Source organism: Oreochromis aureus, linkage group 4, assembly GCF_013358895.1.
Source record: "Oreochromis aureus strain Israel breed Guangdong linkage group 4, ZZ_aureus, whole genome shotgun sequence".
In the NCBI taxonomy this organism is placed as follows: domain Eukaryota; kingdom Metazoa; phylum Chordata; class Actinopteri; order Cichliformes; family Cichlidae; genus Oreochromis; species Oreochromis aureus.
In genome coordinates, this window is record NC_052945.1 from 542638 (window position 1) to 567682 (window position 25045).

The 25045-nt window shown below is 45.3% G+C and overlaps 1 protein-coding gene across 6 annotated transcripts; it reads left to right on the plus strand.

Annotated features, from left to right (window-relative positions):
* Positions 1 to 24599, plus strand: LOC116319380 (serine/threonine-protein kinase WNK4-like). 6 transcript variants are annotated; one of them, XR_005612730.1, is made up of 25 exons: positions 2 to 144; positions 3341 to 3759; positions 10374 to 10546; positions 12219 to 12439; positions 12527 to 12684; positions 12762 to 12850; positions 12957 to 13176; positions 13256 to 13468; positions 13653 to 13839; positions 13940 to 14121; positions 15002 to 15075; positions 15226 to 15361; positions 15701 to 15817; positions 15919 to 16074; positions 16207 to 16261; positions 16440 to 16550; positions 17345 to 17904; positions 19046 to 19094; positions 19174 to 19271; positions 19407 to 19455; positions 19814 to 20282; positions 22266 to 22456; positions 22556 to 22650; positions 23092 to 23218; positions 24050 to 24599. XR_005612730.1 is itself a non-coding variant. In XM_039610754.1 (24 exons), the coding sequence occupies exons 2-24, from the start codon at positions 3388 to 3390 to the stop codon at positions 24050 to 24052; spliced, it is 3978 nt and encodes a 1325-aa protein (XP_039466688.1). In that variant the 5' UTR covers positions 2 to 144; positions 3341 to 3387; the 3' UTR covers positions 24053 to 24599. The 6 variants fall into 6 exon arrangements, 3 of the variants coding, with proteins under 3 accessions (XP_039466689.1, XP_039466688.1, XP_039466687.1); XR_005612731.1 differs by having other exon boundaries at positions 13656 to 13839; XR_005612732.1 differs by having other exon boundaries at positions 12231 to 12439.
* The last annotated feature ends 446 nt before the right edge of the window (positions 24600 to 25045 follow it).

Genomic DNA, 25045 nt, shown 5'->3' on the forward strand with positions numbered 1-25045 from the left:
AAATGACGTATGTGCTCCGAAGAGAAGAAGAAGAAGAAGAAGAAGCTGAAGCTGTTTCCATGAGTCCGGCTCTGAAACACCTGCTGCTCTGTTGCTGCTTCTGTGGCGTCAGACTGATGAAGTGACCGCTGCTGCACACACACCGTGAGTACCACACACACACACACACACACACACACACACACACACACACTGTAATATAGTTTAAACAACTTCCTGTGTGCTTCAGATATTTTGAAACAGGTGCTTTAAAAAGTAGAATATCAAAACAAAATACAAATAAACTTTATTCACTTTATTCATGAATGTTTTGCACAGAAAACACAATCAGTAATATTTTATATATGTATATATATATATGTATATGTATTTCACTAAAGTTTCATTAAAGAAGCAGACCAAAGTAAAACACAGTGAGTAGTTTGTGTGACCTCGTGTTTTATGTACATGATGATAACGACGGGGCGAGCGCTTGCTGAAGGACCTCCTCTCAGATCTGGACCTGGGCTGTAGTGATGGGATTTCCGGCTCTTTTTAGAGAGCCGGCTCTTTCGGCTCGGCTCACTAAAAAGAGCCGGCTCTTTCGGCTCCGAACCGGCTCTTCAGGTTGTTTTGTTGCTTTAATTAATTTATTATTACAATAATATAAAATTATGCACAAAAGGAATTACCAATGTAAAAAAAGTGGTTTTATTTATATATGTTTATATATAAATATATACAGTGGCCCCTAGAGACACGTACAAACTCCAAAAAGCACGTACAAACTCTAAAACGCATTTCTAGCGTTAACTGAACTTCCAAAACAGAGCTACCTAGATCACTTAAATTACACAATTGAAAGCATATGTATATTGTTTGTGTATTTATACACAAGCACTCATATATATTCAAATAATTAAAAAAAAAAAGTTCATTTACCTCTTACTACCACACACTGGTGGTTGGTAATTGCTGGCTTGTGTAGCCTCTAGGTAACAAAAGCTCAACACTGCGCCTAGGATTCTGGAGCACTTCTGTTGTCTTTTGTACATGTTTTGGAGTTTTTACGTGCTTCTGAGGCTACGTCCACACGTACACGGGTATTTTTGAAAACAGCGATTTTTCGTTTTCGTTTTAAAAAATAATCCCGTCCACATGTAAACGCAGAAATGAAGGAAAACGCTGCTAGGAACATGCCAAAGCAGCAGGTGCCGATATATTCCTAAACGTGTAGAAATGTTGGCCAATCAGAAGTCTAGAAGCCTCGGTGGGAAATAGTAAACAAAGCTGGGGCATAGAAGCAGAACCGAGTCGTATGTGTGGAGGGACAGTAACTGTGTGTATATGTAAGCATTTAAACACTGCAGAGAGTACAATTAACAGTAACAGTATTGTAGAAATTCATTTGACCTAAACAAAACATGGCGCACAGTGTGACGTCAAAAAAGGCGCACATCTTTGACGCTGCATTTTCTCCATTTTCCTCATCCACGCGTACATGCAAAAACGGAGTTTTAGAAAATATCCACCCTGACAGGCATTTTTTAGAAATCTCCGTTTTCAAAAATACCCGGGTACGTGTGGACGTAGCCTGAGTTTTTATGTGCTTCTGAGTTTTTACGTGTTTTGGAGTATGTACGTGCTTCAGGGTTTGTACGTGTTTTAAAGTTTGTACGTGCTGCTTTGTCTCTAGGGGCCACCGTAAATATACTTTTATTTAGTCACTCCACATAAAATGTAATAAATAAATCATATAATACAAAAACCAACTAGTCACTGTTCAACTTTTAACTATTTAAATTTTCAGCTTTTCCTTGTAAACAAATTTAAAATGAAACAACACAAAACACTGCAAACCACAGCACAATTAAATATAAATTAAGATATGAAAAAGAAGATGCATATTCTCTGTCATATGCGCCTGCATGAATAAACTTTCTGAATCCTTTATCATCTGCAACTGAAAATAGTTGTGGATGATTACTATACCTTTGTAATGTGACATCGTTGTCCCTGGCTCTTTTCTCTGTCTCTCCCTCCCGCTCTGTTTCTCTGCTCCTGCGACTGTAACTACCGCCCCTCCCCCCTCTGCCCAGCGCAAAGCACAAGGCTCGCGTGCGGAGTGAAGCGGAAAAAAAGTGCGAGAGAGGGTGAGAGAAAGAAAAAAAAAACCCACGGCTCGCGATAAGGAGCCGGCTCGTGTCGTTCACTTCAAAGATCCGGCTCAAAGAGCCATTTCGTTCGCGAACGACCCATCACTACTGGGCTGAGCTCCTGTCTGAGGTACAGACATCATGTCCCAGATGTTCTGCAGGCTTTAGGTCAGAGGAGTGTTTGGGCCCGTCACTCCCTTCATCCTCCAGACATCTTCCACCAGAGGAACACAGGACCCGCTGCACTGGTGTCCCTCTGTGGATACGCCTCCCCCGACCATCACTGATCTGCCACCAAGCCACTGAACAGTGTTACAGGCAGCGTAACATTCTCCTCAGCTTCTCCAGACCCTTTCATGTCTGTCACAGGCTCAGGATGAAGCTGCTCACACATCTGTGAGAAGCACAGGGCAGCTCTGGTACTCTGTGGCACATGCCCGTCGAGCTCCACGGTGCTGGGGAGGGAGCACAGGGCCCACTAGAGGCTGTCGGGGCCCTCGGGCCACCCTCATGGAGTCTGTGATGGTGGTCAGAGTGTCCTGCTGGAGGTCATGTTGTGGCTCCGGCAGAGCTCATCCTTACACAAAGGAGCAGATACTTGTTCTGCTGGTGGGTTAAGTGGAAGTGATGGACGTCCTGTGTAGGCTGCAGGTATGGCCTCGTGCTGACCCCAGCCACATGCACACCTGCTGAAAAGCAGTCAAATGAGGAGGGGAAGTGTCAGCGACCTCCACCTGTTTCCTGTTTCAGGGGGAGTGTCATTGCTGCCCCTGCACCTGTTCTTTTCATTAACGCCCTCTGATACTGATCGGATCAACAAGTTTAAATGAGTCGATTCATCAGGTCGTATGTTGAATGTTTCAAAATGTTTTTATAAACTCTTCAATTCATATTTTTTAGATTTTCAGTTAAACACCAACAGGTGGGGGTGATTCATTCACTATAATTCACCTGTTTAAAATGCACTAAGGCTTAAAGTTTGTGTTATTAGGGGCGTGGCCTCTGTGACTGACAGATGGACGGTGGCACAGGTGGCTGTAGTTGCTAGCTGTCTGTTAGCTTCTGGACCTCTGGACGGTGTTTGTGCTGTCGGAGCCTTTTAATGACATCTCGTCACTTCCGCAAACAAAAAACAACATGGCTGTGTGTTGGTGTGTCGTCATGGTGATGTTTAACATCTTGTGTCTCCATCAACCCTCCCACAGCTCCTCCTACTCAGACATCACCACCAGTCAGCTGACACAGGTGGAGGATGCTGCCCTGGACCCCTGACAGCGACAGCAAAAAAAGACCTGAAGAAGAAAAACAACAAGAGGATGAAGAGGAGTCGGACATGACCACATCTAAGGACGACCCCGCCAGCCAATCAGATGCTGCGGTTAAGCCTCAGGACGGCAGCTCGGACTCTGGGGAGGAGGCGGCCGTGGTGCTGTCAAACAGGGAGGTGTTACCATGGCAACAGAAGGAGGAAGAGCGCGACGAAGCAGAGACACAGGCGGTGGCTTCATCGCCCGACGGACGATTCCTCAAGTTCAACATCGAGATCGGACGAGGATCCTTTAAGGCGGTCTACAAAGGACTCGACACCGAGACCACGGTGGAGGTGGCCTGGTGTGAGCTGCAGGTAACACACACACACACGCGCACACACACACACACACAACCCCGTTCAGCTATCTTAGTGAGGACCGTCATTGACATAATGGTTTCCTTAGCCCCTAACCCTAACCCTAACAGGCACACACACACACACACACACAGTAATAGTGGTAAAAGTAAAGATTTGTTTTTGTCTGCTAAACAAAAATAATCCTTCGTATTTATTCTGTAACATGTTTCTTATCTCAGGTCAGTTTGTGTGTTTGAGCTCTGAGGTTGGTTTTATGCTTTTATTGGCTGATGCCTCAGACCGTGAGCTCTGATTGGCTCAGAATGAGGACCTTTAGGTTTGGTAAATGTTTAACACACCTGAGTTTGTGTCTGCGAGGACGCGTCTCTGTCCTCAGGGCTGAGCGAGCTGCATGTTCTCAGACTCTTCATCATCATCATCATCGACATGAGTTCACACACCGTCACTAATCAGCACGACTGACAGTGACCCGTCTAAAACTGACAGGAACGTGTTTGGCCACAACTCCCAAGATGCATTTATGCAATAACCCCCCCAAAAAAGTGTGGCACCGCTGAGAGCATCAGACTGAGGCCATCGTCAGTGAGAGTCGGGGTCGGGGTCGGAGGGTGCTCCTCCTGCGGCGTTCAGTCTGAGCAGGTGTCGGTGTGTTTGTGTGACGGGACAGCAGCTCGCCGCGGCTGGGTGAAGACGTCTCCCTGTTTGTGGACAAACGGTTGTTCTTTTGCTGGTCGTCACAGGTGAACATTTGTGTCCACAAACAGACCGACGACTGTAAATGTGCGAGCAACACAAGGTGAAGCTTTGCTTGTTTGGAGTGAAACGACGTTAGACGAGCCGGTTCTGTTTAACTGAAAGGAAGCTCGCGGCCAGACACGCCCATAGATACTGCCGAAGGGCGCAGCACGCCTGTGAGATAAACTGAGGTGAGCTTCGATGGGTTTGCCTCTTAGGTCCCAACTTTACCTTCACCGTTAATAGCAGCCGTAAACACCACATACTCCCAAAGAGTGCAGCGCCACCACTTCACTCATCTGTGAGCTCATTATGTCAGAATAATCCAGTTTAAAGTGTTAATAAACTTGTAGCAGGGGGATGAGACCAGACCCGTTTAAACTCACTCTGCCAGCACAGCTACTGAGGAATCCAGTGTTTCTCATCTTTCTTATTGTCTGCCTGTTTGCATCATGTGACTTCCTGATACAGTCTAACAGAGAATATTAGTTGAAGTCTGTCACGATGAGTCACAGCCTGTTTACCCTCCCTGGACTCTAAGGAAGGGATAGCTCAGTAGGTAGAGTGGTCGCCCCATGTTAGGAAGGTCGGGGGTTTGAATCCACTGAGCGGATAATTAATTTTTAGCGGATTAATTGTCTTTTAGCCTTAAATTAAACAAACAACATATGAAGCAAAAGTAAAGCAAAGACAAAAAAAACAAACAAACAAATAAACAAAACAAATAAGCAAGCCTCACCACAGTATAGTCAAAGGAGTTTGCAAAGAAAAGCGTCTGGACTTCTTTAAGTTGCTTGAAGACGTTTCACCTCTCATCCGAGAAGCTTCTTCAGTTCTAAGGTCAAATGGCCGAGAGTCCCAGATTTAAACCCAGTGGGAGTATCCCCCCAAAGAGGGACAAAGGACCCCCTGGTGATCCTCTAATCACATGCGCCAAGGTGTGAAAGCGGGTGTGGGACCTAATCAGCCAGGGTTTCGGGTGAGCCCATTGTGAAACCTGGCCCCACCTTGTCATGTGAATTCCTGAGGTCAGATGGCCCAGGATGTGAGTGGGCGTTAAGTCGTCTGGGGAGGGAACTCAAAACTGGATTATAGATGGCAGACAGTTGGTGTCGTAAACCACCGCCTCTGTTCAAAGATGGTCGCTCACAGTGGACATAGATGGCCTCTTTCACTCCTCTTTCAAACCATCTGTCCTCTCTGTCCAAACTGTGAACATTGGCATCCTCGAAAGAGTGACCTTTATCCTTAAGATGCAGATGGACTGCTGAGTCTTGTCCTGTGGAGGTGGCTCTTCTATGTTGTGCCATGCGCTTGTGAAGTGGCTGTTTGGTCTCTCCAATGTAGAGGTCTGGGCATTCCTCGCTGCACTGTACAGCATACACCACGTTGTTCAGTCTGTGTTTTGGAGTTTTGTCTTTCGGGTGAACCAGTTTGTGTCTGAGTGTGTTGCTGGGTCTGAAGTACACTGGGATGTCGTGCTTGGAGAAAACTCTCCTGAGTTTCTCTGATACACCGGCTACATAGGGGATGACAACATTGTTGCGTCTGTCTTTCTTATCCTCCCTCGCTGGTGTCTGATCTTCTTTTCTGTGCCTCTTTGCTGACTTTATGAACGCCCAGTTAGGATAACCGCATGTTTTCAGTGCTTCCTTTACATGTGTGTGTTCCTTCTTTTTCCTTCAGGCTTAGAGGGAACATGTTCTGCCCGGTGGTGTAGGGTCCTAATTACTCCAAGTTTGTGTTCCAGAGGGTGATGGGAGTCAAAGAGGAGGTACTGGTCCGTGTGTGTGGGCTTCCGTAAACTTCAATGTTGAGGTTGCCATTCTCTTCAATGTGCACTGGCGCAGTCCAGGAAAGGCAAGCAGTTGTCCTTTGTGTCTTCCCTGGTGAACTTGATGTTTTTATCCACAGCGGCGTTAATGTGCGCAGTGAAGGATTCCACTTCTTGTGTCGTGATTTTGACCCAGGTGTCATCTACATATCTGTACCAGTGGCTGGGTACTCCTCCTTTGAAAGAGCCAAGAGCCTTTCTTTCCACTTCCTCCATGTAAAGGTTGGCTACAATAGGTGACACGGGGGAGCCCATGGCACAGCCATGTTTTTGTCTGTAGAAGCCTTCGTTGTATTTGAAGTATGTTGTGGTAAGGCAGAGGTCTAACAGTGTGCAGATCTGATCGGGTGTGAAGTTGGTCCTGTCTTCCAAGGAGCTGTCTTCTTGTAGTCGTTTTCTGACAGTCTCCACTGCCTCCGTGGTGGGTATGCAAGTGAAGAGAGAGACTACGTCAAAGGACACCATGGTTTCATCTGGATCCAGGGTAAGTTTCTGGACCTTGTCGGTGAAGTCGGTGGAGTTCTTGATGTGGTGTGGGGTGTTCCCCACGAGAGGCGCGAGGATGGTAGCAAGGTGTTTTGCAATGTTATAAGTGGCTGAGTTTATGCTCCTGACTATGGGTCTGAGTGGGACCCCTTCCTTGTGGATTTTAGGAAGTCCAGTTTTCTTTGCAAACTCCTTTGACTACGATGACCTGGATGACTGAGAACCTTCACAGACATATCACCACAGTATAGTTACTTTCATATAAATAAGGACTGACTGGTAACGTTTGCAGATTCACAAATTATGAGATAAACAAACTAAAACACTATTACGAACAACATTACCGCCCTGAGTTAACCCTGTTTTCTTCATTCTTATATTTGTTAAAAATGTGTTTTTTATATTTCCTTTTAAACTGGTTTATATTGTTACTTTCTTTAGTTTCTTCTGTTAGACTGTTCCATAATTTAACTCCTGCAATTGAGATAGACATACTTTTTAAAGTTGTTCTAGCACTTTGTATTTTTAAATTCCATTTCCCTCTTAAGTTATACTCACCTTCTCTTTCTATGAACAATTTACAGATTTCTTTTGGAAGCATTTTATTTCTTACTTTATATATTATTTGCGCTGTTTTAAACTTCACCAAGTCTTGGAATTTAATAGCTTGCATTTTGAAAAATAGTCCATTTGTATGATCCCTGTACCCCCACGGGGATCAATAAAGTATACATTATTGTCATTATTACTACAGAGGATGGCTTTATCACTTCTTAATAATGGCTCCATCCTCTACGGGCTGAATTTCAAGATGCAGGACGAGGCGTTATAGAAACAGCTTTGTTCCTGCTCACTCAACTTAATAAGAACTGTTTTATTAGACTCATTGTGTCTGATGACCAAACACGTGTCTGTCAGGTTCACATAGGTGTGTGCTTTGTGAAGACAAACACCATTCTCTAGACTTTCTGTAAAGTCTAAATAAAGTAACTTTGAACCTAAACGAGACTTCCTGAGAGGTCACAGGTCAGCCAGGATTCTCCATGGAGGCCTGGGACAGATACTTAAGTGTTTCACAGTAAAGGTCAAAGGTCGGTTCAAAGCGAGTCAGAGACGTCAGCAGCGTGTCGTTGTGAACGCGATCGAATCCTGACGTGAGCCTGTAGGAGTGCTCGTGTCAACATCGTGACCTGCTCTGACCTCACAGTAAATATCAGAGCTTTACTGCGCTGCAGTCTCACAGTATTTTCTACAAGAAACAAAATCTGTTCCTCTAAAAGTAAAACGTGTATTTCTGTATTTTCTATTAGTTATGTGTACTTATCAACAGTGAAGTGAAGGTTTGTGTTGTGGATGTGAAAGTGTGATGAGGGCTCAGAGGTGGCGTGCAGCACATCAGTTTCATGAAATCATCCTCATGGATATAATCTGGTTGTTAATAGGACAGTGTGTGAATGTAAAGTCTGCTGTTACCCTCACTGACCATCAGGTAGACTCACACAACAAGACAAAAGTCAGTGCAGTTACAGCTCACACAGATGTTTCTACATCCAGGTGCCATGCCCCTCGCTGTCCTCCAGTACAGAGTGTATATCGCTCAGGTGTGTCTGGGACTATGAGCACAGGTGTGTACACAGAGGCAGAGCTCGGGACATGATCATCAGAACTCTGCTTTTTAATGGCAGGACTTCTCCCAGCAGTCTTGTAGGAATGGGCTCGTTGATGGTTTGGAGGAATCAGTGAAATTACCTCAGAAAGATCAATATCAGTGATACTGAGAGTAACTGTGATGTGACAAACCAGGTGGAACTCCACGCCGTGTCACCGTGTGTCCTTTATTCTCAGGCTGTAGTTCACATCTGCAGTGTGAATGGAAGAGTGTAAGTCCACTGTGTCTGTGCTGGAGCGTGCCCCTCCTCAGTGTTGGCTTTTACTCAGACTGTGAGTAAAAGAGCTGCATGCTCACAGCCATGAAGGCTGAGCAACAATGGTACCGCTTGCTGTACACATACAGGCTGGAGAGCTGTGTACAGTAATGTGTCTCAGAGCAGCTCTAGCATGTCATGTCTAGCAGAGCAGATTCTCTCCTGAGTGAACCTGTTGAGCTGAATATCACACAGGTGAGTGTCACACACTGGGGTTTCATCAGAAACAAAGCCTGCAGACCTCTGGTCCCAGACCAAATCAGTGCAAGGTTGGTTTGCTTTTTAGGTTTTTATGAGTGCGTCTGTGGTTTAAGGTTCAGCTCTGAGTCAGGACGGCATGAAGTTTAATATGAAGGGACCGTCCTGAGGAATTTATGTGTGAGGTTATAAAACACTTTATGACTGATTTAAAGCTCCTACTTCAGTCAGGCTCAACAAAAACCATTGTCTTCCTCGTCCTTCATCCTCGCGTCTCATCTTTAATAGAGTGAAAAACACACTGGGCCCGGTCCTCTCAAGGACACATAGACCAGTGTGTGTGTGATAAAGGGTTAACAGTGACTCAGCAGTTTGTTGTACCGTACACAGTATCTGATTGGACGGACAGCTGCTGGCTGTTGATAACACACACACACACACACACACACACACACACACACACACAGGGCAAAGAGGTCAAAGATCATCTCTGTGCTGAACTTCCTGCTTTGTGTTTATGGTCATTATTAAAGGCACTCTCACCTGGCCTTCGTGCTCACCTGTGATTGGTCAGTTTCAAGGGTCACACACAAATAAAACAACATTTTTTTTAGTGATCCTTTATTTTCATGCTTTTATTGTGAAAATCTTGGTGCGTAGATACATTGTAGATTGACTTTCCTGCACACCTGTGACGCAGAGCCAGGGTTACGCGTGTAACCTCCAGCTCAGTAACAAAACGAGAAGGTTTAAAATCAGCATTTACATGTTCTTTATTTTTATTTCATTAAATATTTCATTTATTTTAATTTAAATGTTTAATTAAATCTTCTGACGCTTTTATTGTTCCTGTATCATTCATTTTGTTTTATATTTTTAACTGTATTTTTTATTATTTTAATTACTTTATTTATTTATTTATTGGGAGTTTGTTCCTTTTAAATGTATTCTTGTCACATTAATTTATTTTGTTGTAATATATTTTTAGTTTACTGGCTTTTCAGGATCTAATTTTTCAATGTAATTTATTTGACTTTCATGTTTTTCGATTTTCATGAGTTTTTTTTATATGTAATTTGATTTGAATTGTATTTCTTGGTGTGATTTGATGTCTGTTTAATGGGCAGACTGATGCCACAGCAGTGCTCTTGTGTGTGTGAACCAGAAAAACTAAAAATACACCAAAGTCATCAGACACAAACCCAGAAACTCATCGTACAGACGGCATGTGTGTGTTTGGTGCTGGTTTCCCATCATGCTCTGCAGCGATGTGAGAAGTGTATGTTGTCCTGTCAGCAGATCTGTTAGTGTATGAGGGCTCAGCGTCCTTCACAGCGAAGCTGTGTCAGAGCCGCCTCATCGGCGCTCTGATCTCTGAATTCACGGATGAGCGAATGAATGGAAATGTTCATGTGTTCATGTCATAACAGACTCACCGTCTGAACAAGGCTGAACGTCAGCGCTTCAACGAGGAGGTGGAGATGCTGAAAGCTCTGCAGCATCCCAACATCGTCCGATTCTACGACTCTTGGAAGTCGACGCTGAAAGGACACAAATGCACCATCCTGGTGACGGAGCTCATGACGTCCGGGACCCTCAAGACGTGAGTCCAGAACCAGAACATTTGGTTCTTCTTTAGTTCCTCAACACTCTGTATTTAGGAACTTGCGGTCTTTTCTCACCGTAGTGCATCAAGAACTAATTTTTCAGATATCAGTGACTCAGTTAACTGGTTAAATAATACATGCTGATCAATTCTGGATTGTGTTGCAGATTTAAAGTCATATTAGTCGCAGTTACTAGTTCTTCCCCTGGATCAGTGATCATATCCACCACCAAAGAAGAAAGTGCAGAAAAGCTGGAGGTAGATGGAAAAGACTTCATATCGCCATATGAAGGAGTTATTAGTCACACTCATCCAACATCTTATTTTACTAGTTTGAGTAACGATAACAAAGGTTAATCCAATGTTTTTATTTGACACCATCAACAAACATCTCAATCCTCCTCAGTCTGCTGTAACTCCAGTGTCTGCTAATAACTGGGAAAAATGTTTCTTCACCTGCAAGATCAACAATATCAGGTCACACCCCGTCTGTGCCTCTTCAACCACCCCAAGTCTTTTACCCAGTTCTGTTGTCTGAGGTCAAAGCACTTTTCCAACACATCTTTTGGATATAGTCTCCCACATGCACACCTCCCCCTGCCATCTCCCCCTGGCTTCTCTCTATTGTCAGTCAGTCCCTGGCTGTGTTCCAGATTACTTCAAAACAGTCAGCGTCTTTCCTCTACTAAAAAACTTCCTTCGATCCCACTCTTTTAAACAATTCTAGGCCAATTTCCAAACTTGCATTTGTTTCCAAAAAAGGACAAAAAATTTGGGTAAAACTGAGGTTCTAGTGCTTGGCTCAGGCAGTTTCTCTAAGGATGTTTATCAGTACATCGGCCCCCTCGCCAATAACATCAAATCCTCTGCTAAAAAAATTTGTATCACTTTTGATCACCGCCTGAATTTTGAAACTCTCAAAGGTTAGCCAGTATTGTTTCCTTCATCTGAGAAATATTGTGAAAATCAAACTTTTACTGTCAGTCAGTCATCTTGAACTTTTACTACGCACTTTAATTTTCTCCCATCTTGATTACTGCGTCTTTTGCGTGCGTCTCTCGGTTCTCCATAGCTCGTCTCCAATTAGAATCCCAATCACTTCACAATCCCTTCACTGGCTTCCAGTAAAATTCCGGATCCACTTTAAGATTCTGTTATTGACATATAAGGCTCTAGATGGACAGGCCCCTGCTTATGTAGCTGAGCTTCTAACACGTGATCAGCCGGACTCTCCAGTCGTCCAATCAGGGCCTTCTGACTGTCCCTTTAAAACCAGAGATGATTGCAGTTTGTAGGTTGTAGCGCCCAAACTCTGGGACAGCCTTCCTCAGACTATCAGGTTGGCTGACTCTGTTATTTTGTTTTACGTGAATCCTGAAAACTCATTTTTATAGGTTAGTGTTTCCTTAATTCATTCCCCTTCATTTGCTGCCATAGTTTGAAACCACGCGTACATGGAATGAATGTCTGTCTAACCCGGTCTGTAAGTTTTAACACGTACACTTATCATCAGTGTGCAGCTTTTATTTGAACTGCGAAGCACTTTGTAACTTTGTGTTTTGAAAAGTGCTATATAGATAAAGTTATTCTTCTAATTATTTATTGGTCCTACTTCTTGGGGACCAATAAACTTCTTGGATCTCGTCTGTCTTTCCTTAAACTCATTCAGGTACCTGCGCAGGTTCCGTCAGATGAAACTGAAGCTGCTGCAGCGCTGGAGCCTCCAGATCCTGAAGGGGCTTCACTTCCTGCACTCACGCTGCCCCCCGATCATTCACCGAGACCTCAAGTGTGACAACATCTTCATCACTGGGCCCACGGCCTCCGTCAAGATCGGAGACCTGGGTCTCGCCACGCTCAAGAAGGCCTCGTTCGCTAAGAGTGTGATTGGTAAGAGACAGTCTGTAACCCTCAATGACCTCAGAAAGTCAGTGGGCCCAAAAAGCTGTTTCATGGTTTTTCTGGTGGTGGATTCAGGAACTCCAGAGTTCATGGCTCCAGAGATGTATGAGGAGAAGTACGACGAGGCTGTGGACATTTACGCCTTCGGCATGTGCATCCTGGAGATGGCGACCTCCGAGTATCCATACTCTGAGTGTCAGAACGCTGCCCAGATCTACCGCAAGGTCACAAGTGTAAGGCCCTGCCCCCTTTAGTGCGTTTTACTTCCTGTCTTCATGCCCAGATTTTTGACTTCCTGTTTGTCTCTCAGGGAATCAAACCAGAGAGTTTTTCCAAAGTGACCATCCCGGAGCTGAGGGAGATCATTGAGGGCTGCATCCGAACCAAGAGCAGCGAGAGGTAACGCCACGAGTCTGCGGGTAGTTCACTGTCTGTAGTAACAGCAGAAAAACTCTGTCTGGGATTCTGTGGTTGGTCAGTTTTTGTTTGTCTTTCTGGTCTTCAGGTTCACAGTTCAGGACCTGCTGGATCACCGGTTCTTCCAGGAGAAGCTTGGCGTCCACGTGGAACTGGCAGAAGAAGACGACGGGTCGAAGACGTCGCTGAAACTCTGGCTGCGGATGGATGACAACAAGAAGCTTCGTGGCAAATATAAAGACCACAACGCCATAGAGTTCGTGTTCGAGCTGTACAAGGACGTCCCCGAGGAGGTGGCTCAGGAGATGGTACCCGCACCGCCACACAGGAGGCATCACACCATGATACCAGTTGGCAGGTGGTCTTACCTGTGTCTCTGTGTCACAGGTGGTGCTGGGGTTCGTGTGCGAGGCAGACTATAAGGTGATTGCCAAGGCGATCAGATACCGGGTGACGGCCATAAAGCGCCAGCGGGAGAAACGGCGCCACCTGGAGGAGGAAAAGCTCAAACACCAGAAAGAAGTGATTGAAGAGGAGGTTGACCCCCAGTCACCTGAAACGTCCATTCAGAAACCAGCCACAAACACAGCTGATGGGAAGGTGTGTTTAAAGTCGCCACATACGGCACCTCCTGCTGGCAGACATTACACCTGCAGTCCAGATCTTTGAATATGGAACAGTTTGTTTATGTTTTCCAATTGCTTGTTTTTCAATAACACGTAATTTTAAGCCCCTCCTCTTCTGATTAAACAGATCTTCACCTTCCTCCATTTTAATTTCACAGCAGGATTCAGCCGCCACACCTGCCTTTAAAAAAGCCCCTAGCGTCACAAGTATGACATCGTTGGTTATGTCGTCGAGCAGCAGTCTGGTGGATTCTGGGATCAGCGGCGTGTCCAGCAGGATGGGAGGAGACGGCGACGAGGACGGCGATAAAACTCTCAGACATGCGTCGTGCTCGTCAGCTACCTGTGAGGCGTTTGTTCGTTTGTGATCTTCGATCGTTAAATGTTTTAGTTCACGTTGCTCTGCACCTTGAGATTTTAACGCTTCTCCGCCCTCTCACTGCAGCCGACTGTGAGACAGACTTCTCCTTCAGTTCCTGGGGTGTTGAAGCTCCGCCTCCTCCAGTCAAAAACCCTGCACCTCCACCAATGGTCCAGGAAACCCCTCGACCTGAGGCTCCTCCCCCTGTGACCCGGCTCCCATCCAAAGCCAAACCTCCGCCCCTCCCCGTGCTGCGTTTCCCAAAGGTGAGCAGAGGAGGAGGAGCACCAGTCGCCGCTGTGCTCCTCCCTCCTTCACAACTCTCAGATCTGAGCAAACACACGTGCAACACACGTTTTCAGATTTAGTGTAGCCACTATTTCCTGATGATGTCATCAGAACGAAACCAGAGACGTTACGTCTCCTTCTCCTTGAAGCAGCCTAAACGGGGAGGGTCATAACTTTGATTTAAACAGTCACCAGAAATAAAAACTGCATGTATTAAACCACCACTCAAATTTAGTGAAATCTCTTTAAAGGTTTGTTGTTGCTAAGGCGACCTACCAGCAGGGGTGCAGGGTACTGTTCACTGACCTTTGATAAAGTGGGTATATGCAGAGCTCCAGAAGCCCACTGACAGCCAGCCGTCAGCACATGGGAGTGATGGGAGGGACGCGACTCCCACAGCCGCCTTTTAAAATATAATTACAGTAAGAATATAACTGGTAACCCTGACAGACTGCAGGGTAACGCATGTTTTTATTTGTTTGTTTGAATTTTGTTGTTGGTTCCATTGATGAGGGCTGAGCTCTGCACTTTACACATTTAGCAAAAAACAAACTTTTATTTTGAAGGCGAAGAAGCAGTAATTTAGGAGACAGGCCCTGAACAGCGCTCCTTTCTGACTCTGCTGTGTTCAGTCATCACACTTTAACCTTCCAGGTGGAAACAAACCAGTTAATGTGATCTGATTAGAAATGTGACAGAAACATGAGATCATATTAGACATGTCTGTGTGACGCTCGTCATGGGTTAGTTATACACGTGCCTCTCTCTCGCCCTCTAGAGGACATAAAAGAAGTCGTCACGTGATTAAACTGGCTGAGAAGCTTCTGTTCAGTCTGGATCTGTGTTTGTGTCCCACAGAGCATTGCTGTGTCCCACAGTGCCGAGCAAACATCACATGGATCAGTCTGCGGCTTCTCCTCACCTGTGGACAGGTAATGCACACGCTTACATACAAGGACCTGCAGTAACATAAAACACTCCTAAAGAACATTTAAGGTACCTTTATGTGCTCTGAAAAACAAAATGTCCTAAATCTAGGGTTGGTCCTCACAGAAGTGGTAAAAAGCACATTTGTTTTGCAGCTACGCCTCTGACGTGACCTCAGGTTTGAGTGATGGCACTGACGGCCAATCAGAGAAGAGCACTCAGGACATCGCAAAAAGAGCGGCTGTGAAACAGTTCAGGAGGAGAGCGCGAGCTCGTCTGAGAATCACAGGGGTGAGTCGCTGTGCGAACATTTAACCTCTAAAGAACAACATGAGGTGTGTTAACACTGTGTGTGTGTGTGTGTGTGTGTGTGTGTGTGTGTGTGTGTGTGTCTGTCTGTCTGTCTGTCTGTCTGTCTGTCTGTCTGTCTGTCTGTGTGTGTGTGTGTGTGTGTGTGTGTGTGTGTGTGTGTGTGTGTCTGTCTGTCTGTCTGTCTGTCTGTCTGTGTGTGTGTGTGTGTGTGTGTGTGTTTCTGTGTGTGTGTGTGTGTGTGTGTGTGTGTGTCTGTCTGTCTGTGTGTGTGTGTGTGTGTGTGTGTGTGTGTGTGTGTGTGTGTGTGTGTGTGTGCAGGTGTCAGACATGGTGGACCGAGTGGTGGAGTGTCAGCTGCAGACTCACGACGGTAAGATGGTGACGTTTAAGTTCGACCTGGATGGAGACAATCCAGAAGACATCGCATCAGTGATGGTGAGGACAGTCAGCCAATCAGAGCACAGCGTTGGCGTCGGTTCAGATGATTACTGTCAGATACGATAAGTCAGCTGAACCTGTGCTCACTGTCCTCTCAGCTCCACAGAGACTTCATCCTGCCATCAGAGCGGGAAGGATTCATAGTTCGCATGTATGAGATCATCAAGAGGGCGGAGTCAGTGATGCATCATCGTCCACAGGCAGACTCTGATAGGCTGTCCCGCCTGAACACCTCCACGCTGCCTGGAAGTGCGGTATGTGAAGTTCTGTTGATTAGCTTTACATCAAAGTTAAACATGATCCTCACAGTCTGCATGTTTAGTCTGTGATTAAAAGCAGCTGTGTTGCATTTTTGGACGTTTAAATACCTGAAACTGTTTTTATAGATGAACCTGTCAGCAGGCGGCCTCTCCAGAACTCTGTCCTCCTCCTCATTAACCGGTAAGAAGGGACAGAAAGAAATGTGGGAGGGCGGTGATGATGGGAAGAAGAAAGGGAGACGGATGATTTAGGAAAATATGAAGAATATAAGTAAACAAGAGAAGCTGCTGTAATGCTGACTCTCATCACTTAATGTTCACTGACCCCATCCTAATTCACGAATCTGTTTCATGATCAGATATCGACAGCGTTGAACCCCCTCCTTTAAAAGGAGCCGACTTCTCCATTGACCCTGAAGCCACGCCCCCTGTCAGATCACTGAGGTCACAGTCTTTTCACACGTCTTCAGGTAAGTGTGCATGTTGTCAGTTCATTCATTCGTTCATTCATTCACAAAAATGCTTCATTTTGTTCACTTTAAGGCATTTTTGTGGATATGCAGTGTTTCCTTCCTGTTTTATAGCTGCAGTGATTAAAGGAGTCCCTCAGGGAAGTGTCCAGGGGCCTCTGAACACTCTGTTTGTTTATGTTACCTGATTGAATCATCATGTTTTCTGTTTTTAATTAAGTTGAGGGCTTCTTCTGGAAAATGGGCAAAACTTATGTTTTAGTTCACAGTTCACAGTTCACAGTGCTCGATAATGTGCTTCAAAATAAAAATAATAAAGCTGTACAAGACAACCATTATGACCTGATCCCTACACGCATTTAGCTAAAATAGCAAATAGCACGTTAGAAACTCACCACACTGACAGAGTGGCCCTCTGTTTGTGTTTCATGGGGTTCCTCAGGGAAACGTTTTAGAGCCTCTGAACTTTCAAACAAGCCTTTAAAAATTTTGAAAGGTGTCTGAGTCAGAGGGAAATCTGCTGTCTGTCTCTGAGACGTTTACTGAGGGGGAGAACTCGAGCATTACAAAGGAAACTTTCCAGGTTGCTTTGAAGGTGTCTGGAAATGTTTGTTCTTCTTTTGATGGTATTGGCTCAGTGTTGGTGCTACGCTAGGCTAAGTGCATCCACACACCAGCACAGAACATGAAAGTATTAAAAAGTTTACTTGATTAAAACCATCATCACCAGCCTGCGTGGACTCTGATGGGTGGGTTATGTAGCTAATGCTCCTTCTGCCTCTCTCACTTTGCAGCTTCCTCATATCAGCCCCCCATTTACCCCCTCAGTTACCCCCATGTGGACTCCACTGCACCACACCCATCTCCTGGTCCCCAGTATCACCTCCCAACTCACCCCTACTACTCCTACACTGCTTCCCCCCCCACCCAGAGCCCCGCCCCCAGCCTCCACAGAGTCCAGAGTAACCCTTTGCTCCACACCCCCTCCTCTTCCTCAGCTCCTCTTTCTCAGTGGGCTTCACCTGAGCAGTCTCTCTTCTCTCTGGCCAACGTGCTCTCTCTGGCTATGAGTGTAGCCCAGACCTTCATGCCCCCACCTAGAGCCCCAAACCAGGGCTTTCAACCCCGCCCTCCATTTACCACCCCCCAGGCCACACAGTCTCCTCCACTATCTCCATCCTTTGGACCCCAGCTCCACCATCCAAGCCACACACCCTTTTCCCCTCCTTTCTTCCCCCCACCAGCCTATCCCCCACCCGCACCACAGACGAACTCTGCCTCAGACAGCCAGCAGGTGGTGGCACCGCCCAGTCGGATCCCAGACTCACCTCAGATAGAGAAGGAGCAAGGACAGGTGAGTTTGTACTGAAACAAGACTTTACCTGAGTACCAGAGTACCTAAAGTCCAGACATTGTGTAGTAGCTCCTTGGAGGACGTTTCTACCAACTGTTTTTATGCAAAGCTAACTGAACCCTGTGTTATATTATATGTTAAAATAAAATAATATTAGTACATGGGAATGGAAACTTTCAGTCTAATTATTAATTCTCGTGAACACAGTCAGCTTGACTCAGTTAAGTAGAACATGAGCAGAGAAGAGAAGGAAAATAAAAAATATGTCTTTATTTCCTGTTGCCTCGACTGTAGAGGGGGACTTTGTCTCTAAACAGGAAAATGAGTCTGGAAGAGGTTAAAGTGGATTCAGCAGGTGGGGAAAGTAAAATCAGCTGTAATGTCTCAGTGTGGGAAAAGACTCACAATCATTTCTACTGAGAGCTCCAGTAGATGTTCTTCAGCTGACCTGCTAAACTGAATTCAACCAGATGTCAGCAGATGTTTCACAGCTATCAAGGCTGATTTCACCCTCTACACTGACAGTACACTGTTTATGTTTACTACACTGCTAACTTTATGTTAGACAGCCACTGTGCAGCAGTCACACTGTTCATCACAGGGCAGCAAACTCACCTGTTCATCCTGCACTAACCTGCAGCCTTTAAATAACACAGTCAGTCTGCCTCAGTTTGTTTAGCAGCAGCTTTATGAACAAACATCATGTGACACGTACAGATTTAACAACATGAGGACTTCATGTGAGCTTTAAATGAGCATCCTTCCTTTGACTCTAAGCTCTCTGCTTCCTCTCCCGTCCTTCTTTCTTATCTTTCTCCATCTCTGAGTGAACTCAGCTCTCTGTCTTTCCTCTCACTGTCAAATAAGCAGCTGGACCTTTAGCTGCAGCACACTGTGAGACAAACTGCACACACACAGTTTGTGTGTTTGCTGATGTTTGTTGAGCTCATAGAAACACTGCACTTCTAATGACCTGCCTCAACAGGCAAGTAATCTGTGTTTACTGGTTTCTGAGGCTGTGTAGGTGATTAGTGAGGTCAGCAGTCCGTAGTATAAATGTTGACCTGCAGAAGAACGATCAGTGATACAGACGATGAATCTGCTGCAACACAAACCCTGAAACATGCTTTCATTCCTTCAGTCTCACACTCCAGTCCAGCAGAAGCTCAGCTCAGCTCCGCCCCTTCACGGTGAGTACCTATGAGGTCACAAAGTGCCATCAGACCACACTGAACCTGAAACCTGATGATTTATGTAACTGGTTCTCAGGTTCAGTGACTGCCTCTGCTCCCAGCTCGACCAGTGCTCCCAGTCACAGAGGAGAGCTCCGTCACTCGTCCCCTCCTCAGTCGACTCTGAACAAAAAAGTACGAGACTTTGTTTCTGTCAGTCATGATGCTGTTTAATGCTGTTTATGGTTTTATGTCTTCATTTTTCATGTGTGAACGACATGCATAAACAGAGACATCAGAGTAAAGTAACATGTTCTTCCTCCTGCCCAGCTCTCCCCGCCTGATTCTCCTTCACCCAGACTGTCCCCCATACACGAAGGTATGAACCACCTCTGCTGTTCAGGAAACAAATATTCACATCTCATTCTGTCAAATGAGACAGCATTATCTGCATATAGAGACACTCAGAGGTCGTTATCACTGAAATGATTCCATAATCATAACAACAACATCACGCTCCGTCTACATTGGTGTAAAAAATATTCAGTGAATAGAGAATTAAGATAAAGGATGATTTACTTTGTGTGTTTTCACTTGAGCTGTATCCTTTCCACATGATTCCACTGCACATCTGACCATTAAATACCAACATTTAATGGTCAGATGTGCAGGAAGTGTCTTGATCTGCCTTTACGACTCAAGCTGCTCACACTCTTCTTCTTCTCTCATTTCTGCAGCAGAGAAACCTTCTGCTTTCAGCGTTGGTCGTTTCCAGGTCACGCCCTCTAAACATGGTCAGGCTGCCCACCAGCAGGAGCAACGAGCCATCAGTCAGGCCACGCCCACGGCTCACTCCCCGCCTCCTCCCAGGAAGAACCAATCAGAGAGTGACACAGAAAGCAGCACAGAAAGCAGCGGATCAGAGAGCAGCATCAGCACGGTGACCCTCGCCCCAGTTATTAACAAGAACGCCAACCCGGGAGGTCAGGAGGAGAGGAGGAGCAGAGAGGAGGAGGGCAGCCAGAAAAGGAGGGAGGAGGAGGAGGAGAGGAAGAGGAGAAGAGGCCGCAGGCTGAACGTCAGTCAGTGGGAGGGGACAGCCGGCAGCTTCAGCCAGTCTTGGAGTCGCTCTGCGACCTACAGCTCCGACGAGTCTGACAGCGAGAACGGAGAGATGTGGGAGGAGCTACAGGAACTACGGGAAAGGTGATAGGTAGATTTTTTTTTTTTTTAATGAATGAATGAATTTGTTTTTCATTCGTGGTTCATGATTCTGCTGATCTGGGTGTTTAGTGATCGAAACATGAACGAGTCGATGTACTCATTTATTATTTTTAATTATCAACATACAAACACGCTGCAGTGTTTCTGGTTCTCCATGGTTATCATTTATTCCATCACTACAAACAACAGTGACCGTTACTTGGCCACAGATGTCACCATCCTTCATACAGTGACTCATATTTCAACATTGAAACTTAAAGTGACTCAGAAAGGCCTCTTTCCCGTTGACTCATTGCTACATGGACGTCGCTCGCCAGGTTCAATGTTACATAAAGAAATAAGACAAATGGTGTCCAGTCTGTGTCCAACACACATCTGCTTTATCAGGGCTCTAGACTAACTTTTTGCCACGGTTAACTTTTTTTCTTAGGCGTACCGGCACAAAAATTAGGCGCACCCAAATCTTTCAACCGCATCGCTTAACACCGCAGTTTTACATGTGCACTTTTTTTGGGGGAAATTGCAGTCCATACAGACAATATTGATTTGTAAATGATTAACTAACAATCTTATGCTTGTGCTTAAAATGCGTTGGCACTCTTTGGCAATATTGCAGACAATATTAAAGTTAATCATCATCTTGGCTCCTCTGACGACCTGTTTGCTGCTGCCTGCTGCTGAAAGGCAGTGGGGAGAGGGGACACTTGGGCAGTGCATTTATCGCAGCATATAATGTGTTTTCTGGATGCACTGCTGCTTTTTCAGCATTCAAAGATTGATGGCACCGTGTCAGAGCTGGCTATGAATTTCAGACGGATCAGTCCTTAACTTAACACAAAAGTTTTCAATAGTTCTTTTTATCTTTTCTCATTACCCACAGCTACATCCACTTCTGTGGGGCCTAGGCTGCTCACTAGGGCTGGGTATCATCACTGATTTCTATAATCCATTCGATTCCAGTTCACAAGGTCCCGATTTGATTTTTTTCAATTTAGCCTCAGACAGTCAGAAATATTATAATTCTGATCATTTATCAGCACTGATACACATGAGACTTCATCAGAGATGTGAACATCACAGCAGATGCCTTTGTGTCAAAGTAACTGAGAATAAAACAGAAAAACATGAAGGAGATTTTTCTGGCCTGGCGTTTTATAGCAGATAACTTCTGCAATATTGCATAATTTTAAAAAGTTTAAATTTCCATCTTACCACTGACCTGCAGCAAAAGTAAGATGGAAATTCATGACGATGTTTATCAAATGTGAAGTGTAGTTTGGATCTTCTTTTGCTGCTGGTCAGTGAATTTTGGTTGGAGAGACACAAAACCTGCAGCTCAGAATCGAGCGCAAAAAAGACGTAAACACAAAGCGGACCCGACGCATCAGAATCGGTGAGCTGTCGGCTTTCAGCTCCGACAGCGTGTCCGTGTACGGGCCGTCAGGTGAGAAAGCCGAGAAAGACAAAGCTGATTCTGAGGCGTCGGGTCCACTCTGCGTTTACGTCTTTGTGTGGAGTCCGTGTGCCTGCTCTCACTTACTGTTTGGTGGTTCTTGAAATAGTTTTGTGAGTTTTAATCTGAGAATCTGGCGTTTCTGGCAAAAGACAGTTATATTTAAAAGTCGATTCAGGATTTAATGAATCGATATCGCTTTATTCAAGCTACTCACCTCTCTCTATCCACCTGCACTTTCAACTGGACCACGACCAATCAGAGAGGTCCCGCCCCTGACTATCTCTCATTGGTTTAGACCACGATAGGGGCATAATGTGTGTCTGTTGTTGACCACACGGAGACTTTCAGAGTTGCGGATTTTTTTTTTTTTTTTTTACTCGAACAGTTGGTCGCACCGGTGCGACCAAGGATTTTTTTTTAGTTGCACCATTGAAAAATTTGGTTGCACTCTAGAGCCCTGTTTATCGTTTTTTACGTCTCCTTTTCTAACTCTTCCCTCTTTCTCCCAGACACCTGATGGAGGTGCAGAACCTGCAGGTCAGCCAGAAGCAAGAGATCGAAGAGCTGTACCGGCAGAAGGGGAAAGTCCCGCCCCCTGGAATCGTTCCTCCTGCAGCCATGTTGAACAGCCGGCAGCGGCGCCTCTCCATGTCTGGAAACAATCCCTCCTCTCGCAGGCTGGATATGCTGCCCCCTGCAGGTGGGAGGACTCCCTGCAGCCTGCAGAATAGACTAATGGAAGTCATTTAATACTGAATCATCCTTGGGTCTGTGTGTGTGTCTGTGTGTGCGTGTGTAGGTATCATGAGGAGGACCTCAATCAGCAGCAGCAGCAGTGGATCTCAGGACAGAGCAGGGAAAGGCGTGACCTTTGCCCCCGAGCACAGCTGCATGGTGAGGGATTGAGACCGTCAGGAAGAGTTTCATGAATCTGGACTTTAGTTTTTAGTAGGCCTGTCTAAAAACTAAAAAAACTAAAACGCGTTAACGCAGATTAAAATTTTTAACCCATCTGGAGAGCAGGATGGACAAACTTTGGACAAACAGCCCAAAATGCGTTGACAGAGACATTTCAGGGATTTTCAGTCATTCTGCGCTCCAAATGCGTTAAAAATTTTAATCGCGCTAACCGTGATGACGGTTTAATCTGCGTTTACGTTGACAGACCTAGTTTTTAGTCTTTAAAACTTCAGCATGAATCAACATCTGGAGCTTTGTGTTTTATTTTCACTCTCATGAAGCCGACTGTTGTTCTTACGTAACACTTTGCTGCAGGTCTCATTCACACACACAGTCATAGACTTCTAACCTGACCGTCTCACTCTGTCGGTTCAGTATTTTTCCGGAGGATTCTTCCACATGCTGATTAGATGACCCGCTCCACGTCCTGAGCCACAGACGCCACTGCAGCAAAACACTTCTGTACACACAGGAAGTTTTACTGCAGTGTTGTAGTAAAACTGTAAGTAAAACAGAGATTAGCTTTTTTGTAAAATAATAATCATCCATATGACAGACCTGCTGAGTGTTCATCATTGGGCAGAAGAGAAAATTCACAGAAGAAGAAGAGCAAAGGCAGAGAACAGAGTGGATGCAGATCAGATGGTGCCTGAAGGCCCAATCAGAGTGAATGTGGTCATCATGGCTCAAGAGTTGACAGTTCGTCTTGTAATTGGAAGGTTGCCGGTTCGAGCCCCGGCTCCGACAGTCTCAGCCGTTGTGTCCTTGGGCAAGACACTTCACCCGTTGCCTACTGGTGGTGGTCAGAGGGCCCAGTGGCGCCAGTGTCCGGCAGCCTCGCCTCTGTCAGTGCGCCCCAGGGCGGCTGTGGCTACAATGTAGCTGCCATCACCTGTGTGTGAATGGGTGGATGACTGAATGTGTAAAGTGCTTTGGGGTCCTTAGGGACTAAGTAAAGCGCTATGCAAATACAGGCCATTTACCATTTACGTCCTCATTAACGATGGTTCTGTTTACGTGGACATCATGTTTTCAGTGAGAAACGTTTGCATCTCTGACCGAGGAAACAGCCTCCACCTGTCACCATCTCACAGTGCAGCCATTCTTCAGCTCATAGCCACCGATCAGTGATCAACACGATTAATGATTAATGATGGTGGAAATGACCTCACAGCCTGTTGTTAGTCAGTGGTGCTACTTTCATCATTATGTAAACATGTCAGTCAGCTGATGATGACGAGGAAACATTTCTCACTGAAAACTTTACGTTCAGAACGATTTCACATGGACGCTGACCATCACATTTAACTGACCTTTGACCTTTGTCTTCCAGTGAGTGAGGAGCTGCTGAAGATGAGAAGATGATCACGGTGATGATGAAGAGTAATCCGCAGTGGAATACTTTAATGTCTCGTAGTTTGAAGTGAATGTCTCAGCACTTTAGGAAGAAAAGCTGAACATCAGAGGTCAGAGGTCATCAGACAACGAGCTGCAGCCGTTCAGCTTTAAAGAGGAGACAGAAGAAGAAGAGGGTCAAATAATGAGCTGCACCGACAAACATGAGATTATAGAATCTGCTGAAAACCTTTAAAACTTTATGATTTTTGTTGTGATGAGTGTGGAAACTTTTCTGACCTTCACTGCTGCTCGTGTAGTCGCAGGACACGAGCCCGAGCACGGTCTGTGTTTCTGGACGACCATGTGCTTTATTTATCGTCATGTACAGATGAACCAGTGTGAGACGCCTTCTCCGAGATTAAACACGTGGACACATGAAGAGATGAAATCATGAATTTTAACAGTTTTGGTTTTTTGCTCCAAAGTTTGTAAAGTCCAGTTGTTCCTCCTCATGTTTGTCTTAAATAAAGTTCCTTGTCTGTTGATGTGCTGATGTTTTTCTTTTCAAACTTAAAGGTCAGAGTGACGTCGTTACAGTGAAGTAATCAGCTGACTTCCAGCTGTTTGGATCAGCAGGATTTCTCAACTGCATCAGAGATGCTGAGATGAGAAAGTTGCTCTGCCTGCTGATCCAGGTTAGAGCTGACTCAGGCTTCAGCTGCAGTGACACCTGGTGGTGGTGGGAGGTCATGACCTCTGTGTCTGCTGTGCTCACAGATGTGCTATGAACCGAAGACACACAAAGGTTTTTTACTAATGAAGCAAACACACAGAGACAGCAAATCATTTACAGCTGTTCCAAAATAATTAATAATACAATAATAATAAAATGAATGAATGCGACGTCTCAGCTTCTTTTATTGCTCTTGATAAAACAGGACATGGAGAACATGGCTGACTGCTCAAGGTCGCCTCAATGCACTTTATATTG

What these genes read in the sequence shown, in the direction of transcription:
- LOC116319380 (XM_039610753.1), top strand. Translation starts at nt 3,388, where the DNA reads ATGCTGCCCTGGACCCCTGACAGCGACAGCAAAAAAAGACCTGAAGAA. An exon ending in CCACGCTGCCTGGAAGTGCG is followed by an intron (nt 16,075 to 16,206) that starts GTATGTGAAGTT and finishes CTGTTTTTATAG; the next exon opens with ATGAACCTGTCAGCAGGCGG. An exon ending in AGTCGACTCTGAACAAAAAA is followed by an intron (nt 19,272 to 19,406) that starts GTACGAGACTTT and finishes CCTCCTGCCCAG; the next exon opens with CTCTCCCCGCCTGATTCTCC.